This window comes from Clupea harengus, chromosome 21, assembly GCF_900700415.2.
Source record: "Clupea harengus chromosome 21, Ch_v2.0.2, whole genome shotgun sequence".
NCBI classification, from domain to species: Eukaryota; Metazoa; Chordata; class Actinopteri; order Clupeiformes; family Clupeidae; genus Clupea; species Clupea harengus.
The window spans coordinates 2,680,511-2,698,758 of record NC_045172.1 but is presented as its reverse complement, the minus strand read 5'-3'; the positions used below and the strand labels follow the sequence as shown (position 1 = coordinate 2,698,758).

The window sequence follows — 18,248 nt, the reverse complement described above, 5'->3', positions numbered from 1 at the left end:
GAGAGGCTGAATGGGCTGGCTATCCTGTCCATTGAAAGAGCAAATCATGCATCACTACTTTTATGCTTGAAAGGCGTCGTTCGGCAAGTGTACTGTGCCTCTGGCTGTGCTCAGTCAGCTTGTAGGTCTTGACGTTCAGATTCTGCGCCTAAACTAGCTACAGTATATCGTATCGTCTCGTCACATGATCAAATATTGACATTGACATTGACATTGGCGAACAAGATACATATTACCCAGCAATCATCATTGCATATCTGTATATGACAAAAATAACAAATTAAATAAGAAATTATTCATTTAATTGAATCGGCTTTTTAATAGTTTCTATAGTGTATGTACGATAAGCATATAATTGTGTTATAGATTGCTACTGACGATTTCCCCCTAAAAATTATGAAAACCATGACAGAGAAAGGTTTGCCATTTTGAGGGAACATATAGCATAAGGTATCTTAGATAGTCCATAAAATCATCCTTGATCACTGTCGCATTAAACTAGTAACACTTAGACATCCATGTGTTCGAAAACATTTAGAAAGCAGGGTCTGCATTGCCTACGAACCTTCCGCGCTGGCTGCATTGTCTATAGTTACGCCCCTGGCGCACATGCACATTTTCTAACACAGCACACTCAATTAAAGACATTAGCAAATTAACAAAATACACCTTTTTCAACCACAAATAAGAAATACATAACGCGACTTCACGCAGAGGCTCTGGCTTAGGGGCCCCTTGAGCTCATGGGCCCCCTGAGCTCATGGGCCCCTGGGCCTGGGCCCGGTAGGCCCGTTCGTTAATCCATCCCTGCCCATAGCAACAGCTCCAACAAATTCACTTTTCAAATTCACAGTCACTTTTGGCCACAGGATTCACAACACCCTTACAAGATGCTGAGGGGACTGAGCAGTAGTATTCTCAAGAGGAGGCAAAACTAATTGGGAAACACCCAGGCAACATTGACCTTTACATCCTGTCATTGTGTTGGTATGTCAACTGGTTGTCATGACAACTAACAATTGAAGCTGTCTTGACAACATGCCTGGTATGCTGAACTGCTATACAGCATACATGACAATTAGCAACTTCTGCTGTCATGGCAACTAGGCATATTAGACATGTCTGATCTTATGACAGTTATAAGTAAGACATTTGAATTCCATATTTTCTTTTATATTCATTCATAAATACATTTTTCTTGACTAACTATAGACCTGGGGTGTGTTTGCTGTAAGCGTCGTTGAACAACTACCATAGTTAATAATTATCATTTTGAACACTCTCCACAACAACCAAGGAATTTGGTCAACAGCACTTTCCGGAGACACAGTCCTGTTGAGTAAGCTGTTATTTTTATTAATTTATTAGCTAGCACCTCAAACTAAAACCCCATGTCAATGGGACACAAAATAGCTCAATTACATTACACACACAAAACTAGCAATCTCTGTTTTATATATATAATAGTCTATAACAGGGGACCTACGCAGAGAGGGACGTTTTGTCTCATTTTAACCATTTTTAAGCCATAAATAGTCAACGTATCTTTAAAACACTTAGGTCTAATGCTTTTGAAATCAAACTATTACTGAGGCCTACCTCGTTTCCTTCCGACATTGTGAGATCGGGAAGACCAGAGTCCGCAAATATGAAATAAAACTTTAAAATATGAGGCCGATAGCACGATGAACTGTAGTATTGTGTTTCTCAGTCAATTTTGAGTTCTGTGTGAGAAAACATAACCGTGGCATCACTGTGGCTAATGATGATAACGTCTCATAATGCGTCACAATGCCCTGATCTGCCCATGAGGCAGGAACACTAACATTTCATGATTTCCAATGTAATAATGAAATAGGCCGATCAGTATCGGATAATAAATTCCAACAAGACGAACCTCCCTATAAGAATGTGTACAACTTGTACTGTACTATCAGCTTTGAGCATTTTGTCTCGTCATATTAAACGCATTGGCACGCGTATGAGAACCGTTTAGACGCAACTTAAATATTTCACCGCTTTAAAATCGATCTCAACTAATCTTTGCTTTTTCCCCCCTTGCTGTCTCGTCCGTGTTTTCATTTGCATTCTCCAACCCCTCTCTGTGTCAGTAAAGTAAAACCCGAAATCCACATTTAAAAATGGTGTTTAGCTAGTTTGCACCTGAAATCTTAAGCCTATATAATTACCTAATGAATACATTGATCATCTGCAGTCTAAAGCAACTGCTCTGGCAATTTTGTAGCATGAGCAAACTATTCCTTAATTTATATCTACTGGACGTAGGCCTCGATCAAGGCCTCAGTAGTCCTATGCAAGGGAACATCTAGATGAGCCAGTCATTTTGGAAAAAAGTGCTGTGAACAGATGATATAATCAGCAGAGGCGTGTGTCAAGAACAAAACGATGTATTTGACCCCACAATCTGAGCAGTCTAGATCTGGGCCTGCGTAGCAGCCTCTTCTTTGTTGGTGGGACATTTTAGGATGTTGGTGCCTTTCTGCAGTCTGAAGATACTGGCTCAAGTCGTTTTGTATGGTTAAGATTTTGACATCACCACCTCCCTTTCACATTGAATAGCTCCTTCACCTTCTATCACAGTTCAACGGAGCTTAGATGATTGAAATCTTTAATCTGTGCTCTAACAAATGACACATGTTAAGACTTGATGGCTTTCAAGGTAATCGTGGTATGGACAAACACACAAGGCTGTTAGCTGCACACAGTACGAACTATACACATGCAGTAGAATCCCATTGTCTCAAATGCTGTTAGGCCTATAACATTACAAATCAATTCAAGTCATATGCAGATAATATTTTTATTAACTCAAATTAAAGCAAATTTGTATATTCATAATGTTTCAGCTGTCTGCCAATAATTGGTATATTCTAACATGAAGGATATAAAGATAAAAAGCATTTTTAGAAATGTGTAAGGTGTTTTTGTGTGTTTATGTGTTAATTACCAATTATCCATGGTGGCGGTTGTTTACAACGCCCAGGATAAAAATTTGAACTGAAATAAAATGTTTTTGTTGAATGGTAACTTTTGCAGGAAATTGGTTAGGCAGCTTTCCAGCATTATGGGTAAGTGTTTCAATTGTTCCATGGTACTGTTCCAACTGTACCCGATGTGGCCAGTAGATGTCACTTTTCACACATGGACAACAAGTGTTTCAGTGTCTAGTATTTCAAGTCTACGTGTGTGTGTGTGTTTGTGTGTGTGTGTGTGTGTGTGTGTGTGTGTGTGTGTGTGTGTGTGTGTGTGTGTGTGTGTGTGTGTGTGTGTGTGTGTGAGTGTGTGTGTGTTTGATATATGCCCATAATTATGCAGACTCAAGGACTTTCCAGATCATGTCCATAAAAAGATGACATGCAATGTTCGCTAGTGAAAATGCATCTATTTTACATTGTTCTTGCTAACAATGTATCTGATGAAGTTATCTACATGCTGCTTCTTTATCTCAGTGAACAAAGCTTGAGGGTTTGATGGTGTGATCAATACCATAGAGGATAAGTGTCCATGAGTGCTGTCTGAATGCATGCTTCAGTGGAGGGGGAGACCTGTAAAGGGGAATAGTTGGTGTGTTTTCCAGATATCAGTTTCCCTACAAACAAAACTGTGACACTAATAATGGCCTCTGTGGACCAAAATGTGAAATTTTATTTTTCATTTCAGTTACTTGGCTGTTCAGGAGGGGAATAAATCCATCGTGGTGGTCCTCCCCTCCTTCACTCATTCCCTCGTTTCATCTTTTCAATTTCTTTGTCTGTCCCCTGTGTTTCTCTGTTCCTCTATCTGATGGGCTTACTGCAACACACCGTCTCCCCCCAGGCCTGGTCTCAAATGCAGAGTGCAGATGGTATTTTCTGATCTGAGGTCAGATGAAACCATCGACTGTATATAGAGTCTATATACAGTCATTGGATGAAACCACACACATGCAACTCTGAGTGGGCCTTTCCCAGAAATGATTTCTCTCTGTAGGCTGAAACCAGATAGAGAAGAAATGGCACCAATATAGGTGTATACAAGGAAGTGATCCTGGGTGAGCCTGTAGCTCAGTTAGAGCAACAAAACTTAGTGAGCATACATATTAATTCAAATGTACTCTTAGGCCAATTGTAAGTAACTTTGGAGGAAAGTGTCACACGGGAACACATCTAAATTATATCAACCACATTCAGGTGTTATGTCTGCCAAACTTCACACCCCTTTGTCATTTTTTAAAAAGAGATCAATGTTTGAAGGACAGCAGCATTGTCATGCGGGGTGAGGCGGGGTGAGGCGGGGTGAGGCGGGGTGAGGGTGGCATGTAGGACTCCTGCATGTGTACAGACACCCATGGGCACAGCGACCGGTATGGGTGTGGGTGCTGGTGCTGGTGTGGTATGGTGCTGGAATAGAGAGAGCTTGGTTTTGCCACGGCAGTGCAGGAAGGGGAGAATGTGTGAAACCACAGGCAGAGGCAGAGACCAGAGAGCAGTTTATGAGTAAATAAGGTCACGGCTGAGTGTCAGTCTCTCGGGTAGTTTCCACCGTCACACAAACTTCCCCTGTGTTGGTGCTGCACCTCCTAGCCAAAGACGTTCAGGCACGATTACATACACGTACACTCCCTCAAACAGGAAACAAAAATCCACACTTGAATGCACAGAACTCATACTCCCTCAACTTCATATATCTGTGTGACCACACAGGTGTACAGTGCTCTCAAAGTATCCACTAGGCTTCTTTGTCTGTCTGTCTGTCTGCCTGTCTGTCTGTCACTCACTCACTTTCTCTCTCTCTCTCTCTCTCTGTCTTAAAATGAGTATAGTAAGACCTTTCAGAATGAGTCATTTTCTGGTTGGAGAGAGATTGCGTGTGTTCCGCTTCACACTTCTGCACACACTCGAGTCAAATTACGTCACAGTGACATGCCCCTGTTTTGTGTCCTCGTACAACTGTACCTTGCTGTGGAGAAGGCAGGAAGCTACTTCTGCTCTTACTACTGAATTTGTTGTATGTGTGTATTCGGTTGTGTTCCCAAAAACAGATGAACATGCGAAAAAGTCAACGCATGTTGATTTAGTTATTTGGAAACATAAGAACAAAGCATTTTTATTTTCAGGCTCTGTTCTGTTCTGCATGAACGATTTACCTGTCCTTTTGAGAATGAGGATGAGAAGTATGAAAAGAAAACAAAGAGAAAGAAAGAAAAACAAATGAAAAGATTTGAGTGAGAGAAAAAGAGGAAGAATGAGAGATATTTAAATTGCTCTTCCTGGAAGGCACAGTTCACTCATGCTTTGGCCGTCTCTGTAGGTTACAAATTTCCAGTTTGAAGGGAAAGCCCCCCCTCAAATATTTCTTCTCCTCACCCCCTTTCTCTCAGCTCACCTCCTCTCTGCCATTCTGGAGTTAACCAAATGCTGCCTGAGATCCTGCTTCATCAAACATGTCGTTAAATAGCCATGTGCTCATTTCTGTGAAGTGAGATTTGCAATTAGACAGATCCTTTCACGATGCAACATTATTAGCACCCTAATTAAATAACAGTGTAGTGTAGTGATCCTTTATTAACTCTAAATCAGGAAAAACAGGACAAACAAATAGCACTGTTAGGGCAGCAACATGAAAGACACTCATTTACAGTCACTGTTCAGGGTAAAAGCCCCTATGTGACTCAAATGGACTGGTACTGAAAAAACACCACAATAATCATATATTACTTGCACACTGAATTGACTGGTATATAGTAATTCAATGAAATCATTGTGATGAAATGATCTCATGAAATGACACATTATTTAAAATAATTCACAATTTCCTAATTTCAGGATATGTACCACTTTCGCGGAAAATAGCAGTGATCAAACCATCTCTCAAAAAAACCTAACCTTGATCCCAATAACGTGATAATTACATAGCTATATCCAGCCTTCCCCTCCTGTGAAAAGTTCTTGAAAAAGTAATAGCAAAGCATCCCTCTTCCTTTTTACATAGAAGCAACATCCAAGATGACCTCCAATTTGGCTTAAGAGCCCATCGCTGCACTGAATGAGCCTTAGTGAAAGTTCTAAATGATTTTCTCATTGCACCTGATCATGGACGCATTTCAATGCTAGTTCTTCTACTTAGTGCCTTAGTGCTGTTTCTAACCTGGCTCTGCTCTCTCCCATATCACAGGACCTTAATGTGAGCTAATATGTTTTATCCTCTGATACGTGTCTGAATCCATCTGCTTCCTCCTTCCTCTCTTCTCCCTCTTTCCTCCCTCTAGGGGGTTCAGGCTCTGGGCTCTATAAAGAGACAAGACCATTTAAATTGTTATTGTTAAGTATCTATCTATCTATCTATCTATCTATCTATCTATCTATCTATCTATCTATCAATAGTGATCCTTTTATCATTTTTTTTGGAGGAAACGATCCTTATTCCAAATTAATGGTGGATACACCATGACATAGAGTATATGAAGTTACTAGTACCTCACTTAGTTGTCTATGCACAGCAATCTTACCATGATTTAAAGTTTCCCAGTGTGTCATCAGCATATGTTCCTTCTGCATATTGCAATACAAACTCAATGCACATGCTATACCAGTGCTGTACGCAACACAAACACAAAGCACCTCGATGAACCCCTCTGTTAGTCAGTTTCACATTAACATGGGATTACTGAAGAGTGTAATATATTCCATACTTTGCTTTTGGTAACTGTATCAGATGTTTTTAATGTACATGCTACCATTACAATATGAGTTCACATATCAGACTAATGTAATCACCTACATCATCTGCTTGATTGTAAATTCCACACTGTGCTTTTTGGTGACATTTAAAATATTATCAAAAGAATCTGATTTACATAGATGTCATCTCCATCCTACAGCAGCTCTGACTGTGTTCCCCCTGTAACTTTCCATTCATGGGAAATTTGGATGACTCACCATCATCACTTCATATAAGACTGTTAGTGATCTTCAGGTCTCAGACATGCACTATCTGTACAGAGAGAGAGAGAAAGAGAGTGAGAGAGAGAGAGAGAGAGAGAGAGAGAGAGAGAGAGAGAGAGAGAGAGAATGATGGACGACTGTGCTAGAGGATTGGAGAACAGTGCTCTGGATGTGTAAGGCACCACTAAACTGAACAGGTGGCTGAACCAAGGGCTCATCGCATATCTATAACCAACCACTGCGAACACAGATCTGAGAACTGAAAGAGGCAGACCGCCCCAGGTGGAGGATTTTTCTGAGCATGCGGAGGAAATACTGTTGGGGAGCTCATGTGCTCATCTGCTCAGGAAGGAAGTGGTCCAATGCAGGTATCGTATGCTGAGCCACTGAAACACTTTTCAGAATTGATAGTGCTTTTTTCAGGGCCTTGTGACAGCTCTATTTCTGTGAATAACTGTAATGTGTCATTTCGTCCCATTCTGTCTGGAATAGTATCACATTCTGGGACTGGGTTATCCTTTCTACCAATCAAAGGATAATCCGAAGGCAACGCTGCTCTTAATCATTTGTAGATGAAAGGGAATATATCATGAGGGGAATGAATGGTTTAGAGAATTACACCATCATAAATGTGCTGATAGCTGAAAAAATGCTTGTATTTAAAATGTAAAAGTTTGAGCTTGTCATGAATTAGGATGAAACTAACTTTACCCCGTGAGATCCACTGAGAGAGTTCCTGTACAATACATGGACAAACCTGTTCCTGACAAGGATCTAGTGCAGAGAAAAAGTAAAAAGTAATAAGATAGGACATTTATAGATTCGCAAGAGACATTTGGTTTTGTGTACAGTTTACAAACAACACAGGTAGATTTTAGTTTTACAATATAGTTGTGCTCCATGAAGTGAAATTAGCAACAGATTTGCCTGAAAACTGCTGTCATGAAGCCATTACACATCTGGGACAGTTTGGAAACTTTTTTTTGCAATATAGCAGACTAAACAGGAAAATGATCTAATGTTCTAATCATTTTACAGCACATGATTTTCAGTGCTAAGCCACAGTCTTTCACACCTTAGTTCAGTCATCTGAATGTGATGTCTCTACTCCTATAATGTGTCCCTTTCTCCCCTTACAGGATGCTTTTACAGATGCAGGCCCACTGGACACAATTCTCATCTCAGAGTTAATGCTAATCGTGATAGGGGTTGTTTTCTACACAAACACCTATACAGTTAGCGTTATCCCAGAGATGGGGTAAAGCATCTAACAGCACTGGTCTGCAAAAGACACAACAGCTCTCCGCCCGCCTGCCTGTCTTCCTGCCTTCCTCACTCTCTTTCTCCCACTCTCTCCATCTCACCCACCTGAGAGTATGCTGAGAGTTATTGTTAATGCTGGTCATGACTGAGGTTGGTGTTTATTCTCACTGAAGGCATGCAGCATTCACATGTCCAAAATTCAACAGATTGTTGAAGACACAATAAGAAGGTCATTTGCAATCCATACACTGAAAGGCAGACAATGTATGGGCTGTAATAATAATAATAATAATAATAATAATAATAATAATAATAAACGTTATTTGTATAGCACCTTTCATACAAAACAATGCATCTGAAAGTGTTTAACAGCAAAGTAACTACTTAACAGTAGTGAACTACCCTTTAGTAGCCCATCGTTGGTGTACTAAAGATCTCAGGCCATTTTGTCATAGCTATGGTTCTCTACATGACTGTGTCTTTCTTGATGAAGTTACAACCTGGATGAATAAAGACTTGAAGAAAAGGACAAAAAAAGGATGATTATTGAGCTCTGACTTTTTGTGGGATTCACAGAAACTCTTTTTTCATATGCATCAAATGTGAAAAGACATTTTTGTGAAAAAGTAAAAATGTGAAGGTTTTCGCTCAGCTTCTTATATGACCTGTTCAGTTGTCAAACATGTTCAACCACCCTGCAGCTCTCGCCATTAGTGGAAAAACTGATTTAATTGACAGGTAGAAATGATCATCTATGTCTTTACATAGTCATATTATTACAAGTAACCAATGGATAGACACACATGATCTTACCCTATTGATGGGCACCTGACAACACAATTGTCACATCTCCACAGTTCATCTCAATTATTCCAAATGGTCTAGAATATCCTTCTTAAAAGACAGACAAATAGACTATTTTGGAAATTAGGCAGAGATCAGAAATAGAATATCTGACACATGACAAAATGTGACTTACATTGTCATTGCTTACAAGTTCTAATGCTTCCAGTTTCAATTGATGATATTTGGTTTCATCTGAAACTGGAACACAAGTGTGCAATGGGATCAAGCAATCGTTTATGTATCATATATTAAAGTTATCCATACCTGCAATATCCAAATTCGTTTTTAGATGTTTTTTTTTTTAGAGACATTGATCCACACAAACGTTAATTCCTGGATCTGCCTAATCTGTTGTAAACCATGATAATTGTGTGCACAACTATAGAATACCTATACCTATCTATATACCAGACACAGTTATGTTGAAGATAGAATTAGGCAAACATTGAAGTGACATATCTCTATACATGTAACCTCTATATTAGAATACAAATATTTGTATTAAAAATAAACAGTTAAGTCTTACCTGGTGCAGTCGTTACTGTATCTTTTCAACTTGCACAATGCAATAAAATGAACAGATCAGTATTTAGCGCATCGTATTGCACAGGCTATTCATGCCTCCGTTGAAATATACTGATAGCAAAAGCAGAGACTTGGCAGAGCAGTGAAGGTGGCAGAATCATCCAGCAAGTCCAAGTCCAGCTTCCGCTTTGATATGAAAGAGTCTTTGACGTCACAGTTTTAATAAGACAGCTGTAGATGTCTATTTTAAAATCTATTTTAAAGTGACCACATGTGACAAAACAAGTCAGTCAAATTGCTGCCATTGCTTTCAGAATACATTGAATTTTCGTCAAAAGCATTGATAAAAGAAATCCACTAAAATTTTGTCATTTCAGTGAACTGTGAATTTTGTATTCGTCCACTCCAGGATTTTTTGTGTTATTATTGGGTTAACTGTTGAAAATGCTTTATTTTAACCCTGCATTATAAAACTGAAAAAAGAAACAACTGTAGTTTTGTATTACTAAGTTAGTAACATCCCAACACAGATAGAGTGAACAATGATTTCTATGCAGTTTGCCATTACATAGTGATGTTAGTCTTTTGACTGAGACTAGACTTTTCTAGACTATTATCAATCCTACATTTGCACTACCATTTAAAAATCAGAATCAGAATCAGAATCGTGTTTATTGGCCAAGTTTACACATACGTACATGGAATTTTACTCCGGGTTTAGTGGCTCTCAATGGACTTACACAGAAATATACACCACAACAGTTTAGAATAAAATAAATAAATATAATAATATAGCTGCAAGCAGCGATGCGGATTCCTCCTAAGATTGCGAAACCAGGGGAAAATTTATATTCTTTACAATTTTGGAAAGAAGAGTAAAAGAAGGAAAGAAGAGTGGAAGAAGGAAAAAATAGAGGAAAGAAGAGTGAAGAAAGAAGTGTCTTGCTAAAGGACGGTTTGACAGGGAATTGAACTAACAACCTTGTGAATTCTAAACAACTTCCCTACCCCTGTACCAATGTCATCCAGGTTTACATCTCAAAGTTTTGCTAACATATTACTTCACTTCCTGTTTCTGCTGAATTTGAGTGGCTATACCGGACAAACGGTTGTGAGGATCAAAATTCTATTCACAGTTTTTTGTGAGGCTTGGTCTGAAGATCATCTCTGGTGATTTTGAAGAAGATTTGACCAAAATTGTAGGAGGAGTAGGCTTTCAAAGATGTTTTGATAAAACCGGGAATAATAGAAAATCTATAAAACTGAAAATTGGTGCCATTGAACGTCGAATTCGTCTTGATCCAAGGAATCCAATGGTACCTCATTTTTGAAAATCGGTCAAACGGTTCAAAAGTTGTGTGTGTTAACAAAAGTCCAACTTTGACCCGTTGGTGGTGCTAGCGTGGTCTAGTGGGAGACATGAAACTTGGTGTGAGTAAAGAAGGGACTGTCCTTAATGAGTGTGCCAAATTTCAGAAAAAGTTACCATACGGTTCTAGGGGCTGCCCTTGACTTCCCATTGCAGAAGAATAATAATAAGAAAGCCTACAATAACAATAGGTTTCCTCCTGACGGAGGAATCCTAATAATACCTACAATAACAATAGGTTTCCTCCTGACGGAGGAATCCTAATAATATAAACATAGCACAAAAAGTAAGGAAATATGTGTTTGGTAGATTTTTTCTTTGTTGTAACAATGCTTCTTGGCAATAAATCTTATACCGTTGGAAAGCCTGTTTATTTCCCTTTTAAATGGTGCCACATTTGTAAGGAACATGCATTTGTGGGATGAGCAGCACAGCTGTTTATGTGGGTAGCGCCCAAGTAAAATTTGCCAAACAGTTCGGAAACAGTTCGACCAACTGTCTCCCCCCCCTAAGGGCGCAACCGTCAATGGCTCATCATTTCCTTCTTTCACCCCGCTCAGCGAGAGTGAGGTCTCCAAAATCCTAACAGGTAGCCGTCCAACTACTTGCCCGCTGGACCCCATCCCATCCAATATCCTTCAAGCCATATCGCCTGCCGTCTTACCGGCACTAACACAGGTGATTAATGCTTCATTTAATTCTGGAACATTCCCTTCTTCATTTAAAGTGGCTCGGGTAACACCGCTGCTGAAGAAGCCGTCTCTCGATCCCACTCAGGTGGAAAACTATCGACCGGTCTCACTTCTCACGCTCCTATCAAAAACCATTGAGAGGGCAGCTTCCAAACAGGTCACAGAGTTCCTATCAAGGAACAATCTCCTCGATCCAAACCAGTCTGGATTCAAAAGTGGTCACTCCACCGAAACAGCCCTGTTGTCTGTGACAGAGGCCTTGAAAACAGCTAGAGCAGCAGCTCAATCCTCAGCTCTCGTCCTGCTTGATTTATCAGCTGCGTTTGATACAGTCAACCACCGCATCCTTCTGTCCATACTGTCAAGTATGGACATTTCTGGCAAGGCGCACTCCTGGTTTGAATCGTACCTCACTGGGCGCTCGTTCAAGGTGTCATGGCAAGGTCAGCTGTCTGTACCTCACCACCTTACCACAGGGGTGCCCCAAGGCTCGGTGATGGGACCACTTCTCTTTGCCATTTACACCACTTCGCTGGGCCCTATCATCCGCTCGCATGGTTTTTCCTATCATTGCTATGCCGATGATACTCAACTGTTTCTGTCTTTCCCTCCTGAGGACATCACTGTCTCGGTGCGGATCTCGGACTGTCTTGCTGATATATCCACATGGATGAAAAACCACCACCTTCAGCTGAACCTGGCCAAAACGGAACTGATGGTCTTTCCAGCCAAACAGGCCATCCACCACAACATCAGCATCAATATTGACTCCTTGTCTCTTGTTCCATCCAAAACGGCAAGAAACCTCGGGGCCATTATTGATGACCAACTGACTTTCACGGACCACATTGCCTCTGTCTCTAGGTCCTGCCGCTTTGCGCTATTCAACATCCGCAAAATCAGGCCGTACCTAACCCAGTATGCCACCCAGCTGCTGGTGCAAACCTTGGTGAATTCCCGCCTTGATTACTGCAACGCCCTCCTAACGGGCCTGCCGGCTTGCGTGGTGAAACCACTACAAATGATCCAGAACGCGGCGGCGCGTCTGGTGTTCAACCAACCGAAGAGGGCACACGTCACCCCGCTTCTTATTGACCTCCACTGGCTGCCTGTAGCTGCTCGCATTAAGTTCAAGTCACTTATGCTTGCCTACAGAGTGCTTGATGGTTCTGCTCCCACCTACCTAAATGCTCTTGTAAGGGCAAATGTTACACCCAGGATGCTGCGCTCTTCTAGTGAGCGTCGTTTGGCAGTGCCGTCTGTGCAAGTACGGCAGTCCAGACTATTCTCATTTGTAGTTCCACGTTGGTGGAATGAACTACCCAGCACTACCAGAGCAGGGGCGTCCCTCTCTACCTTTAAGAAGCTCTTGAAGACCCAACTCTTCAGAGAGCACTTCCTGTCCTAACTGGCACTTCGACTAGTGCGTAACTTGCAATTACAGCAGTTACATTTCTGCACTTCTTTCTTTCTTTTTTATTTTATTTTATTATATTTCTTATGTAAAGTAGTATTTATTTATTGTTACACCAGGTTCTATTGCTCGTAGCTTGAATATTCTCTCCCTTGTACGTCGCTTTGGACAAAAGCGTCTGCTAAATGACTAAATGTAAATGTAAATGTAAACACATTTTCTGATTTTCCTATACAAATAAGCACATTCAAAGATTTAACAATTCAATTTACCTATATGAATTAGACATAAATTGGTTTGTATTAAAAGCGGCATTTTAAAACATTTATGTTTTAAGTTGTTTGTTGCTATACAACTGATCCCCCTTAAGACTTCGCATGGTAATAACCGGAACTATTCAATTCACAGAATGTGTTTCACTGCGGTTCCTTTTCATAAGCGCACACCGAGGAACGGAAAGCGGAACAGCATGGCGTCTTACAGAAGCTATTGATATGTGTCTTACTGACATTGTTTCTATCTAGTGTCCATTTGTGTGTTTTTCTTTTGGGACCTGGTCATCGGGTGCGCGTCTGGCAAATGATGGCTTGCAGAACAGCATGTCAAATGTTGCACCGGCGTGAGTTTAGCTGTTTTCTAGGATCTTCATTTCAGCTAGCTAGAGCTGTCAGCTGGAGTAACGGAGTAACTAAAAGCATCCACATAACCTAACCACTTGACCTTGGGCTCTAAAGAAACGTTAGTTAAACTTCAGTGAGACAAGGTTTGATAATCATGTTTAGAAAATGTGTCTTATACAAAGAGAGGGGTGTTGTCTAAAGTGAATTAATCTGTTATTGACAGAAGCTAGTGAGCAAAGTCAAGACGTATTATGAAGCTTAGTTGCTTGCTACATAGTAAACAGTTAGTGTTACACACACACACACACACACACACACACACACACACACATATATGTATATATAGATACATATATATATATATATATATATATATACATATGTGTGTGTGTGTAACACTAACTGTTATATATATATATATATGTGTGTGTGTGTATGATCTAAAGCATGCTGATGATATCGTTAGCGTTCTGCTTTGTTGATGATGTTGTTGATGAATTGTCAGGTCTGGCGTCCAGTGCCGCCGCTTCTGCGCGACTGTCGTCAACAGAGCTGCAGAGTCGACGCAACTCTCTCTTCTCCCAGGAGCAGGCGCGTCAGCGAGCGCTGTTTCCACGCATAGAGAAGATCGAGGTCCAAATGCAAGGGCCAGGTCTACAAGGAACACTGCTGGTCATGAATAAAGGAGTGTCTACGCCTCACAGCTGTGCACGCCGTGAGTAGAAAAGGGATTCTCTTTTGTTCGGTTAGCTGCTTTTTCAAGTCAAAGTCATGTTTTATTGTCACACAGCATGACACACAACACCACATGCATTTGGCGGCGACACAGGACACACACACACACACACACACACACACACACACGCATGCTGATGAGGTCGCCGGTGAAATTTCTGCCTTCTGCCTTCTGCCTTTTTGATGCTTATCTTAACCCCATCTCAATATCTCTTGTCTGTCTCCCCTTTTCAGACCTGACTGAATGGCATGTGGACAGTGCAGTGCTTGCTGTAGTGGATGGCGAGGCATGGCCTCTTCACAAGCCTCTCACCAGTTCCTGCTCGCTCTCACTGCTCACCTTCAAAGACACCAATCCCCTGCTAGCCAATCAGGTCTGAAAGCATCAGGTTCTCTGGGAATTATGTCATTCTCTGGTCTTTTTTATGAAAGGTTATTATCAAGACCAAAACCTTTTTGGCACCTGCAAATATGAACTACCAGATGTGCAAAACGCTAAATTACCTGCTTGCTAGGAGAAATGGCTGGTGTAACTCTGAGTCCAGAGTGTTATATTTCTCGTTATATATCTGTTTTTCTGCTATTCTGCGGGTCCCTGTCTTGTCGGTCTCTCTGCTTGCTCGATGTCCCTATTTATTCGTTTCTCTCTCTCTCTCTCTCTCTCTCTATCCCTCTGTCTCTCTTTCTCTCCTCTCTCTCTATCTCTCTCTCTTTCTCTCCTCTCTCTCTATCCCTCTGTCTGCAGGCCTATTGGAGGTCTTGTGCAGCCCTTCTTGGTCAGGTTTTTCAGAATGCCTTCAAGGATGAATTTATTGTTGAGCTTCTGAAGACTCCTGAAGTTCCAGGTATTCAGTTACCCAGTTGTGCAATACACATAATCACTCACTGCATGAAACATTCTACAGAACTCCTGTGGTGTAACATACCCAAATCGTAATCTTTCTTCTCTGCCATAGTGTGTAATTTTATTCAGCCTCAGCACGTTGTGAACAGGCTTGTAATATCCAGCAGAGCAGGGGTTGAGGCTTTGTTAATCCACAACACAGGACTTATTATCTTATAAAGGCTTTGTACCTTTCCGCATCATCATTTTCTTGTCTTTCTGGTGCGCTTGATCTGCAGTGACTTCGGGAGCATTCCTCTGCGATGTGGTGTTGGATCCACAGTTAGACTCATGGGCTCCCTCTGAGGTTAGTGTGCAGACCTGAGGAGGCATTGGTATGTTGGAGAGATATGTGGAAACAAATGTAAAGAAATTCACCATTTTCCTCACCTCGCACCTGTTACGGTTGTCATGCAGCCTAATGGTGAAAAGTGACCAAAAACACTCCTTCTCACCCCTTAGGAGTCTCTTCGTTCCCTCACCCGTGACGCTCAGCAGCTTATCCACAAAGATCTGCCCTGGGAGCCTCTGGAAGTAGCCCCCTCTGTTGCTCTGGACATTTTTGCCCACAGCAGGTAAATATCCCTCGTCATCAGAATGTTACAGATCAGGTTACACACAACACGTGTTGAGTTTTTTCTCTGGACTTTTTGTTGTGTAGGTGCAAGCAGACAGAGGTGGAGGAGTTGGCAGCTCACAGCCCCAGTGGCACAGTAAGCATGTACAGGTCAGTTAAACAGTCTAAATACTTCTAAATACTTCACTACCACAAGTTGGACACACATCTTTACCAAGCCTGAACAAATAGCTGGACGCCCAACTTTGGCTGTCTCCAATACTTGACCACTAGCCACACCAGACACCAGCCCAGTAGCTCAAGTGTTCTCTGGGCTCAGGTCTTCTGGTGCCCCATCCATTTGTTCATGTTTGTCATTACTCAAAAATGGAGAGGCCTTCTGTCACATCTGTCATGTTATTTATGATGGCATACATTTTAATGTCTTTCTGTATGTAACTGTTGTTCGAAACAAGCAAGACTAACTAACATGGTAATCATCTTAACATGTGTCTTAATAATATCGCTGTTAAAACACTTGAATTGGTTATGGTCAGTCCGAATACAATTTGTAGCTGATCAAACAAAGTGGTGCAGACCTTTGTTACCTTCTAACATGTAGAAATGAGCATTCCATGCATGTTTATTAGCTTGACCCATGGTGCCGACCATCTTTAAACATGGCAACAGAAACTGTCACTAGAGGTGGAGAGACTATGGTCAAAACACTGGATAGTCGAAAAGTCCAGAACAATGAAACTTTCCAACAGGTGTTCCAAGATATAAGAGGTGGATGCTTTTCCGAAACCGGAGCAAAGAAATGTTAACACCAACAATGCAACTTTATGGATTCATTCCCGGCTTGATATGACAAATAATAATAATAATCACAATAATAACACTTTTCATCCAGTCAGATTATATGGTCAGAACTGCCTTCTGCATAAAACTGCATGAATGATGGTGGCACTGAGTAAAAGGGTTGTTTTCATAAGATTAAATAACCAGTTCTCAGTTTTCATCACTTTATTATATTCAGTGAAATCATTGAGTGCTGTTGTTGCCAACGCTGTCGTTGATATGCTACTAACCTATTATTTTATTAATGTTTTACTGTTGAGAAGGAGTGATGTGTGTGTGTGTTTGAGTGCTTTGTTTTTTGCTGTCTTTCATTTTTTTTCTTTCAGTGAAATCAATTTTTTGGTTATAGACAACATCTTTGGTTCAAGCAGAGGAGTTCTAACAAAAACATGAGATTTTGTTAGCCTTGATGTGATAATGGGATACAAGAATTTGCCTCAGGTGAAACATTCAGTGACCCTTACTGTACACGTTCTATCCACTTTGAACTTTGTAGATGTGGAGACCACGTTACGTTGAGTGGGGGTCCCCTAGTGGCCAGAACAGGACTGTGCATGCAGTATGAGGTGGCTGCTATTCACAATCTTGGGCAGGGAGCCTGGGGTCTTCATCGCCGGGCTCAGGGGCTCTCCCTCCCACGGCAGCTACAGGTACTGCATGGAGATGTGCACTGTGTCGGTCTGTCTGTAACTGCCTCCACACACACACACACACACACAAGATGTGCACTGTGTCGCTGTGTCTGTAACTGCCTCTACACATCTGATCAATTCATTTGGATAGGCAGGAAGGCAGATGTGCTTAGTCAGTGGGTTTATTTGCTTATCTCTGTGCCAGACAAACGTGTTGTATATTGGTTGGAAGCTATGCGTATTACGGTGCATGGCATCATAACATGTAACATTGATATAGCCTTTGCATGTGTATACATCCCTCAAATAACAGTTGTTCTTTTAATGTTGACACATAGAATATATATCTATCATAACGTCATCTGAACTGAGATCTGAGTGCATGCATGATGTCAGAGGATAAAAAAATGATGATTACGTGAAACTTTTCTTTTTTTAATAATAAAGTAACCAGCTTGCCCCCAGCCCTCCAGTGTTATGGTTAACAGGTATTCACATTCACAACATTCAAAGCCCTTTTCTGTCATTTCAGGCTCATCACACAGTTTGGAGGAAGCTGAGAAAGAGGGCAGAAAAACTGGTAAGAGTGCTGACCCGTCTACAAAGCTGTGTCCGCTCAATGTGTTTATTCATTTTATATATCTCATTTCATCCCTATGTTTTTGAATGGTTATCATAGTGCTGGTTTCTTACTGGTTGCTTTTCAGGTAGAGGTAACGTCATCCTCAGCCAATCAGACCACTGCACTGCCCCCTGTTGCCAATCATCTTGAAGACCCTGCTCCTACACATCAGTGACCCTGCCATGATCTGCCCAAAATGTGTGTTTTTTTGTCCTAAAATAAAGCTTTGAACTCGTTTGAACTCGTGTGCACACATTGATTTTCTCATCTGTATTTTTAGGTCAAA

General features: G+C 41.1%; 1 protein-coding gene across 1 annotated transcript; it reads left to right on the top strand.

The window, feature by feature from the left end:
• The first annotated feature begins 13,467 nt into the window (after positions 1-13,467).
• Positions 13,468-18,196, top strand: mrpl39 (mitochondrial ribosomal protein L39). The gene is made up of 10 exons (XM_031558978.2): positions 13,468-13,672; positions 14,179-14,388; positions 14,643-14,782; positions 15,154-15,253; positions 15,531-15,598; positions 15,754-15,866; positions 15,953-16,018; positions 17,205-17,358; positions 17,873-17,920; positions 18,048-18,196. Exons 1-10 carry the CDS (start codon positions 13,633-13,635, stop codon positions 18,135-18,137), a joined length of 1,029 nt encoding a protein of 342 aa, XP_031414838.1. The 5' UTR covers positions 13,468-13,632; the 3' UTR covers positions 18,138-18,196.
• The last annotated feature ends 52 nt before the right edge of the window (positions 18,197-18,248 follow it).